This window comes from Microcaecilia unicolor, chromosome 14, assembly GCF_901765095.1.
Source record: "Microcaecilia unicolor chromosome 14, aMicUni1.1, whole genome shotgun sequence".
NCBI lineage: Eukaryota > Metazoa > Chordata > Amphibia > Gymnophiona > Siphonopidae > Microcaecilia > Microcaecilia unicolor.
In genome coordinates, this window is record NC_044044.1 from 28,111,328 (window position 1) to 28,121,615 (window position 10,288).

At 42.1% G+C, this 10,288-nt stretch overlaps 1 protein-coding gene across 1 annotated transcript; it reads left to right on the forward strand.

The window, feature by feature from the left end:
• The first annotated feature begins 598 nt into the window (after positions 1-598).
• LOC115458135 (olfactory receptor 1509-like) lies at positions 599-1,531 on the forward strand. Its single transcript, XM_030187987.1, has one exon. It carries the CDS (start codon positions 599-601, stop codon positions 1,529-1,531), a length of 933 nt encoding a protein of 310 aa, XP_030043847.1.
• The last annotated feature ends 8,757 nt before the right edge of the window (positions 1,532-10,288 follow it).

The following is a 10,288-nucleotide window of genomic DNA, read 5'->3' on the forward strand; positions in this document are numbered from 1 at the left end:
TTATCATTTAAAGCTATAAATATGTCTAAAACAGAAGAGAATAGAACAAAGAGACTGAAGTTGTCTGGTAGCTTAAGATGTTATTATTCTTGATCATTTCTACACAGCACTGTACAGGCACATGGAAGGGGACGGGATTTGATATATTGCCTTTCTGTGGTTACAATCAAAGCAGTTTATTTTATACAGGTTAAATGACTTGCCCAGTGTCACAAAGAGCTGCAGTGGGAACTGGATCTGGTTCTGCAGGTTCTCAAGCCACTGCACTAACCATTAGGTTATTCTTCCACATAGGAGACACAGTCCCTGCTCCACAGAGCTTACAATTTAGTCAAGAGAAACATATAACAAACAAGACATTATAGGAAAATGTAGTATAGAGAAGTGATCAGGATTTAAAAGTAACCTTAAAAAGTGTGTCTTTTTGTCTGGATTTGAAAAGGACGAGAGAGAGAGAGAGAGAGAGAGAGAGAGAGAGAGAGCAACTCAGGAAAACCTTCTAAAGAATATTAATGTTCTCTGAGTATCTGTTCATTTTATGAATTCCGTCTGTTGACTCTTGTGCTTCTGTTTTCCTACAGTTGATGAAGTGGAAGGAATGGAAGTTAGGAATGAAACCAGAGTCACACAGTTCATACTCCTAGGACTGTCTAGCAATCCAGACTTACAGAATATAATTTTTGTGCTGCTTCTAGTGATTTACCTTCTGACTGTAGCTGGGAATCTTCTCATTGTGGTAACCATCTACGTGGACTCTCGCCTGCACTCTCCCATGTACTTCTTCCTCAGCAACCTGTCTTTCTTAGATTTAAGCCTTCCCTCGGTCATTCTCCCCAAATTCCTTGTCAACTTTGTCCTGCGGAGGAAAACGATCTCGTTCCAGGACTGCATTGCCCAGGTGTTTTTCTTTCATTTCATTGAAGGTACGGAATGTCTTCACCTGACTCTGATGGCTTATGACCGTTACGTTGCCATCTGCAACCCTTTGCGTTACATCACCATCATGAACAAACGAGTCTGTCTCCTGCTGGTGGTTTCTACCTGGTTGGGTGGGCTTGTGCATGGCTTTGGTCAGATATTTCCAGTAGTCCATCTGCCCTTCTGTGGTCCTAATGAAATAAACCATTTCTATTGCGACACCCACCCCTTATCTGTGTTGGCTTGTTCTAGTTCTTTCACCAGTGAAACTGCGGATATTGTGAACAGTGGAATCTTAACCCTTATTTGTTCCTCGGTGTTGTTTATATCTTACGCCCACATCATCGCAACTATCTTAAAAGTTAATTCAGCTGAGGGAAAGAAGAAAGCTTTTTCTACTTGTGTCTCCCACCTAGTGGTAGTCACTTTGTTTTTTGGCCCCCTTGTCTTTATGTACATGAGACCACCAGTGACCTTTGCAGCTGACAAGCTGTTCTCTGTTTTTTACACTATCGTGACGCCTTTACTAAACCCCTTCATTTATACCCTCAGAAATGAGGAGGTGAAAAAAGCCATGAAGAAGCTGGGAGGTAGGAAAGTATCTTTTCGGTAGATGCATATAAACCGAATTCCTGACCTTTGAAAGAAAGACACTGTTGTATAAAACATCTTCTCTCATTGAGTGATGTAAATTCTTTAGTTGGCTATTCTGGTCGTTGTTCCCATGATTCATTTTCCTAAAAATGGGATTTACATTGAAAGGTATAGTAAAGATGAATGAATTATGCTTTTCTTTGCAAAATATGGATGTTATATCTCTTGCTTTGTTCACCCTGGAATCCAAGGGCCATGATTTTTGTAAATACTATATATGCTCATTAAATGTCTACTGATTTGTGTTTTTTTTTAATTATTTTTTTTAGATTTACTGCTAGTTGTTTTTCTAAGACAACTTTGAGGCTCATTTTCAAGAGAGAAAAACATCTAAAAAGTGACATTTGGACATTTTTCTCACACGAACGTCCGAATCAGTATTTTTTCAAAACCTATTTGTTAGATGTTTTTCTATGCTGTTCATCTGCAGTGTGTCCAGATCTCAAGGGGGTGTTTTGGGGGGCATGGTAAGGGTGAGATTTGGGCATTCCTGAGACTTGGATGTTTTTCAGTCATAATAATAGAACAAAACCAAAATGTCCAGTACTAAAATTAAGATGTTTTGAGCTAGATCTGGTTTGAGAATGAATAAGCCACAAAAAAGTGCCCTAAATGACCAGATGACCCCTGGAGAAATAAAGGAATGACCTCCTTACTCTCCTAGTGGTCACTGACCCCCTTTAACCCCCCCAAAAAGGTAAAAGAAACAGTACATACCAGCCACTCCTATTGGGAGCAGCAAGCGGGTCCCTGGAGGAGTCTAATGGGCAGTGCAGTGCACAGTGGAGAAGGGGACCCAGGCACATAATCCACCCTAACTGGTACACTTGGTGAAAAGTGTGAGCCCTCCAAAACCCACTGTACCTAGATATAGGTGCCATCTGCAGCCATAAGTCTCCACTGCTTGATACACATCAATGTAATGACAATTTTGGACACATCCACCCTTCCCTCCTCTCCCCTGGTTTCCCTGTTCCTTCTGTTCCTTCCCCAACCTCTCCATTATTTCTTATGTAGGTTTTATGTTGTATTAGCTTCATTTACTGCATTGGCGTTTACCTCTGCGGTGCGCTGTGAGCCACATTGAGCCAGTGGCGTTCCTAGGCTGGCTGACACCTGGGGCGAATCGCCGATGCGCCCCCCGCGGGTGCAGCGCAGCCCCCCGCCAAATTGCGACCCCCCCCGGTGAAATTACACCCCCCGGGTGCATTTTTACCTGCTGGAGGGTGCCGCACGCCTGTCGGCTCCGAGTCCGCTTGTTCCCTGCTGCTCCCTCTGCCCCGGAACAGGAAGTAACCTGTTCCGCGCAGAGGGAGCAGCAGGGAGGGAACGAGTGGACTCGGCCAACAGGCGCGCGGCACCCTCCCCCCCAGCAGCGTGCACCCGGGGCGGACCGCCCCCACTGCCCCCCCCTTGGTACGCCACTCCATTGAACCTGATGCAGTTGGGAAAATGTCTGGTATAAATACACGTTAATCCCAATAAACTTACCCTTCTCCCATTCCCCTACCACTTCCATACTCCTTCCTTGCCTATCTTACCTATCCACAGATAAACGACCACCTCATTACTTACAATATTACAGCAGCACCCATCCCCTATCACTTTGTTAACTTGATTTACTATGTAAGCCGCATTGAACCTGCTAATGAGTGGGAAAGTGCGGGGTATAAATGTTACAAATAAATAAATAAATAAGGGCTATTGTAGTCGTGTACAGTTGAATACACTAGGTTTTTGGTGGAGTTTGGAGGGCTCATTATACAATATAAGGGAGCAATGGTGAGATGTGTACCTTAGAGTTGATGTGTCCACTGCACTGCCCCCTAAGATGCCCCACTGCTCTCCTGGGATGTTTGTATGCCCAGTGTACTAAGAATGCTGATTCTTCCTATATCCTAATGGCTTGATTTTGTGCACATTTGATTTAGACCCAAAAAGATAAATGAACAGAGCACAAAAACACCTAGCAAATAGCCATTTTAGAAATCAAAAGAAAGATGTCTTTCTGTTTTGAAAATGGCTGTATTCCCCACTTGAAGTTTGAGCAAAACGTTCAAAGTTGGACTTAGGCGTCATATCGAAAATGCCGCTCTTCGTGCATGTAAAAGTACAGATTGATGTTGCTTAGAGTTTGTGTGGCTATCAGGATCTATTGTTTTTGCTTTGGCTGAATAGGCATTTTGCTGTCCACTACAAGCTGCTACCCCTAGGTGACTGCTTAGTCTTGCCTAATGGTTGGGGCAAGCTTCTCTATTGACTTAACCAGTGGTTCTCACCTCCATTCTATGAAAATATCTCCCCTGCATATTCATGAACTTATCAACCATCAAGTAACTACCTCACTCTTCATAGAAAATGTCTTAAATTTCTTTATTGAAAACGCTGTTTTAAAATAATATAAAAAAATGTATCTCCTGACTAATATCGACCCATCACACCATCTCATCCTCACCACTCATTCCTCCATTCAAACCTTAGCCTTAGGACTCTTTTTTCTTTTGAAATTTCCACAGTAATTAGTGTGATAAAATTTCAGGATAAGGAGTAAGTGTTGTTTGATGTTGTGCAACTGAGCGAATTGATTACTCCTTAAACTTTTAAGAGCGAATCAGGAGAGTCGAACTACCCAGTTGTGTTCCTACTTCTTTTGGCTAATATGGGGGATAGCATTGTATTGAATTCTTAATTGTGCGATTAGGTTAACTGCTGATTTTTCCTTTAATTTCTTTTTCTGACCGTCCCCTTCCTCCCAATTTCCTTTTTCCTATATTCATTAGAACTGTGTGTATTATATTTCTTGGTTATTTGTTTTGTTATAGGACAGATTTTTATTGTACACTCTTATGATTCTTTAAAGAATGCTTATTCTCTGTTCTCTCTTATTCTTTTGTTAATATTGGAAAAATTTGATATGGTATGATATGTTATAGTATTTCTATTCTGCCATCTCCTGCGATTAGGTTCAAAGCAGAATCCAGAAAATGCTTTACAGTATCAAAGAAGTATTAAGTATATGATTGGAAAGAGAGATAAGTCATTAAGGGGGAGACACATTAAGGTGTGCTAAAACTTAGAATGTGCAAAACGCTACTAGGACCACCAGGAATACAGGTAAGTCAAGGTCGAGGGTGGGTGGCTCATACCGGAGGGGAAAGGAGGGCTCTGATTCTTGCAGGCTGGGGGGAAGGGGTAGGAAAGAGGTGGATTTCTTTAAAGATAAAGAATAGTTATGCAGGTGCCGGTGTTTTTCAACTTTTTGAGTTGCTCTAAATTTACTCCACTCATTATTTTATATACCTCTATCATGTCTCCCCTCAGCCGTCTCTTCTCCAAGCTGAGCCTCCTTAGTCTTTCTCCCTATGAAGAAAGACTAAGGAGACTAGGGCTTTTCAGCTTGGAGAAGAGACGGCTGAGGGGAGACATGATAGAGGTATATAAAATAATGAGTGGAGTGGAACAGGTGGATGTAAAGCGTCTGTTCACGCTTTCCAAAAATACTAGGACTAGGGGGCATGCGATGAAACTACAGTGTAGTAAATTTAAAACAAATCGGAGAAAACGTTTTCTTCACCCAACGCGTAATTAAACTCTGGAATTCGTTGCCGGAGAACGTGGTGAAGGCGGTTAGCTTAGCAGAGTTTAAAAAGGGGTTAGACGGTTTCCTAAAGGACAAGTCCATAAACCGCTACTAAATGGACTTGGGAAAAATCCACAATTCCAGGAATAACATGTATAGAATGTCTGTACATTTGGGAAGCTTGCCAGGTGCCCTTGGCCTGCATTGGCCGCTGTCGTGGACAGGATGCTGGGCTCGATGGACCCTTGGTCTTTTCCCAGTGTGGCATTACTTATGTACTTATGTTATGAATAACGCCAGCACCTGCATAACTGCTGGCTCCTCCCAAATGCCACCCCCTGTACTGCAGAAACCACATAAGTATCACACTCCACAATCAAGCGCCAAACCAAAATGAAACAACACAGTGGAGGCGACAGGAATGGCTAAAAACAATTTCATCGTGAATCTTCAAGCAACTCAACATGGCCGGGTTTCGGCTACAAGGCCTGCATCAGGAGTCTGAGTTTGTCACAACATAGGCATGGTATTCAAAAAAGAGCACCATTGCATTCACACACAGATGGTACAACCTGTCCCACTAATTTGAATAAATTCTGATGAAACAATATATTCAAGTATGCTCCCTCTAATGCTGATGCAGACACCCCCGGCTGAATTCCCCCCTCTCCCACCTCTTACTTTAGAAAGCACTGGTAGTTGTGTGTGTGTGTGGGGGGGTGTCTGGCAGGAATGAGTCTGGCACCTTCAGTAAAATAGCGCCCCTAGTGGTATACTCCTTCCACCATCAGAGAGCCTGCTAGCCCTCAATGTCCTCTAACCCACCTCCTCACTGCAATTTCGGAGCCCCCTCTCTTTAGTAGAGTTCTCGAGCCCCCCCTCTTCACAGTGCCCACTCTACTGTAGAATCCTCAACTCCCTGCCATCATGGAGCTTACTCTGCCATAGTTCTTTGTGCTCCTGCCCATATATCTGCTCAATGTAGCTAGGAATCTTCTCATCATGGCAACCATAGAAGTAGATTTAACAGTAAACTCAGGGTTCAACCACTGTACAAATGATTCAAAAGGACAAAACAGGGTTGACTAATGTAAGTGTGTGTTACTGGAGGAAAAAGCCTCGAGAAAACTCCTATTACATGCAAACAAATGCTTTAAACGGAGTTGGACTTCCTCATCATCGACTGAAAAAAACATCCAGATGTTATAAATAGAACTATAAAGCTTTTCTACTTAGCTTTTTATGTCCATCAACGGTCTTGAACTTTGCGTCTAGGCTGCAGGCTCAGCCGATGATGAGGAAGTCCAACTCCGTTTAAAGCATTTGTTTGCATGTAATAGGAGTTTTCTCGAGGCTTTTTCCTCCAGTAACACACATTTGTGCCACAACATTAGTCAACCCTGTTTTGTCCTTTTGAACCATAGAAGTAGAACCATGCTTGCATTCTCTCATGCACTTCATCCTCAGAGCATGTCTTTTTTTTTGGATTTATGCTACTCAACACTTATTATTCCCAAACCCCTACTGAGAACAAAGTCATCTCATTCAACGATTGTATTGTGCAATTATTTTTTCTGCCTATGACCACTATGTTGTCATTTATAATTCTTTGCATTGTACCACACTAATGAACAGGATAGTATGTTTCCAGCTGGTCGCATCCACTTGGGTAGCTGGTTTTGTCCACTCATTCACATAGGCATTTTTAACATATCAACTGCCTTTCTGCAGCTCTAATGAGAGAAACCATTTTTTATGATACTCGTTTATTGTCAGTGTTGACTTACTCTAGCATCCTGATCATTGAAACCATGATCATTGCCAACGGTGAAATGATATCCTTGACTTGCTTCCTGCCAGTACTTATATCCTACAAGGTGTCATCTTCACCACCCTAAAGATTCACTCTGCTGAGGGAAGGTGAAAAGCCTTCTCTGCTTGGGCTTCCCACTTCATGGTGGTCACTTTGGGAGCAATTTCTAAATTGAATAACTCTTTCTTCCTACCACAATAATCCAAGCAAGCAGTCTGCTTCTGGATGAAAACATCTATCTATGAGCATAAAGAATTTTCCTCAGAGTTCCTGATTTTGGTTATGGTGTTCATCTGGAATCCTCTCAGTATTTATCAGCTTGTTGACACTGGTTTGTTTGGAATCCACCAGAAGGAGAGTATATTCTGTTGCTGGTCCTGTTGAATGGAACAAATTGCCTGTCGTCCTTAGGAAACAAAAAAAATCTGGCTGTGTTTAAGAAATTGTTGCAACAGTATCTGCTAAAATAGCTTCCAGACTGAATTTGAGTCGAGTCTCCAGTGAATTTGATATAAATACTGTTATTTGATTGTTGTAGGTAATCATCTTATTTGATGTATTTTTAATATGTGTGTTGTTTTGTACTCTGCTCTGGATAAGTGCGGAATATAAATTTTAATAAACGAAATGAAATCTGTGACAATTCTGCCCTCTCTTTCAATACATCGAGAAGTAAAGTCTTTGAGACTATAACGTCAACTGGATTATTGTAATGCATTCTACACTAGTCTATGAAGGGTTTGCTCACCTCCCAATTTATTCAGAATGCTGCAGCAAAGCTGACAGAAGGTTTTACATGTATGTTTACATGAGATACGCATATCCCACAAGACCCTAATGGAGCTCCATGCGGTTTACAATAAGATTAAAATACAGATTTAAAAAATACATGTCATTGCTTATTAAATAATTGAAAAAGATATGTGCTTTCTTAAAGCATTTGGACTGACCTATCATTCTAATGTCCAAAGATAAAGAAGTCCACCTATTCATTTAAAATTTTGAAGCCATACTCAATCCTATTAGTTATTTCTGAGAAAAAATGGAATCACCACTGTGACATTGTCAGCATAAATATACGTACTGAAACCTTTTTTGTTAAGGAGAATAGCTAACTGCGACATCAAAACATTAAATAGGATAGGTGAAAGTGAAGATCCTTGTGGAACTCTACTATCGAGAATCCAAGAAGAAGAGACGGTCTCGGCCTTCTTAACTTGATATGATCGAAACTTAAGGAATCCCTCCAACCATTGAAGGACAACATCTCTGATTTTCATGGTCCACTAGATCAAAATCATCTACGGTGAAGCCCCGGGATACATGACAGACCTGATCAACTTACTGACCAGAAACATATCCGAATCAACACAAACATTTCTAAATCTTCACTACCCAAGCTGCAAAGGTCTTAAATACAAATCAATCTACGTATCCAGTTTCTCCTACATAAGCACGCAATTATGGAATGCATTACCAAAAGCCTTGAAAACGACGTACAACTACCTACCGGAAATCACTAAAGACTAATCTGTTCCAAAAGGCATACCCTACCGACCCAACTAAATGCCTGAACTCTGCTACACAACAAAACTCAAGTACGTAATGGACATTACTCAACTCTTCCATTGTACGACTCCCTAATGTGACAGTGCTACATGAACTCTATCCTATCGCAACATTACCTTGTATTTGTTCACGGGAGACTTCAAAGCCTCTCCGGTACTATGTAAGCCACATTGAGCCTGCAAATAGGTGGGAAAATGTGGGGTATAAATGTAACAAATAAATAAAAAGGAGTCACAAAACCAGGGCTGTTCCCCCTCTCTCTGGACTTCCACTGTGATTTGTGAGACAATGAACATTCACAGGCTCTATCTCTCCTCTAGTGTGAGTTTCCTGTTAGACTGGAAACCAATGGAGTGTACTGGGGTGCGTGAGTGCACACCTACAAACAGGGCCCCTTGCTGGTAGCTGTTACTGGTGCCCCCACAAATGCTGCCACTGGTTTCATGCTTTGGATAAGTGAGGGTAGAGTGAAGGTCAGATATTTGTTTTTATCATCATCATCATCGTCTATAGATATAATTTTTTAATATTACAATGGGGCATATTTAATACAGGGTTGGGAGTCACTGTGGTTTCCAGGAATCTGTTTCCTGTGTTCCTACTGTTGGGGGAGGTGTAACAATATTACGGTTTCAATGGTGAGGGACAGGGGAGACTCATAGAACTTCTTTGCCTCTCAAGTTTGAAACCGTGATATTGCTGCCCCACCTTGGATGTCACAAAATGTGGATGGTAGACTCCTGTGCACCATAGAAGGAATGTTTGCCAAGAGTTTGGGAGTTGGGCCATAGAGAGGAGGAATGGGTAGATGCCCAAATATCCTTTTGTTGAATTCTGAAAGAGTCACAACTTGTAAGGTAAATTATAATAACCTATTAATGATAAAGAATAGATGTAGGTTTGTAATGCTGAAGTGCTATCCCTCTAAGGGATGTGGGAGTCCTCAGCTAGCATTCCAATCATGGAGGCTGATGCATCAAAATGTCAGTTTCAATTGCAAAGATCAAACAAGTTCTGTGGGACCGTGAGGGGCCAGTCTGCCCCTTGCAATTGAAACCATGGCATTGCTGCACCAGCTTCCATGGTAGAAGCTGTGAGCCGCATCTGGTCTTCAGGTCTGCCGGAAACTTGAATAGGGGCTGTTGGGCACTTCACATTGGTCTCTCAACCGCCTCTGACAGGATAAATATTCCTTTCTCCCAAAAGTTATAAAGTTCAAGGAACACTTTCAACACCTCCTCCTCAATTCAGTGTACCCGGCTGTATCTCATTACAGTCCTGGCCGGCCGCAAATGCTCTGCCCAAAAGTCTAAACTTAAAGACACTTCTTTCACAGTTCTGCAGCCTTATTCCCCCTCATTCACAATGCTGCAAACTTATTTCCCTTTCTGTCAGCCCCAACCCTCTGCATTTTCACAGTCACAGTTTTAAACCCACACTTTCCTCTCCTTTATCTTGCACTGGAGAAGAAAGGACCCACCTCCCTCACTTGCCAGATAACTAACTTCTGACAACCACCCACAAGGTCTGGATTGGACTGCCTGCTTTCTTCCTGCAGAGCAGGAAAAAGGGAAACTCAGCAATCACTAAAACAGCAACCACCAAGAGTCCTTACCCTCTTGGTAACCGCTCACAATGCTTTTACTCCTCACTGTCTTTGAGTCAGTGCAGACACTTCCATTCCCTCTGCCTCCTCCTCCTCCTGCATTGTGTCTCCTTTATCCCAGTCCATTAACTCTAACTCTCCTGGAGGT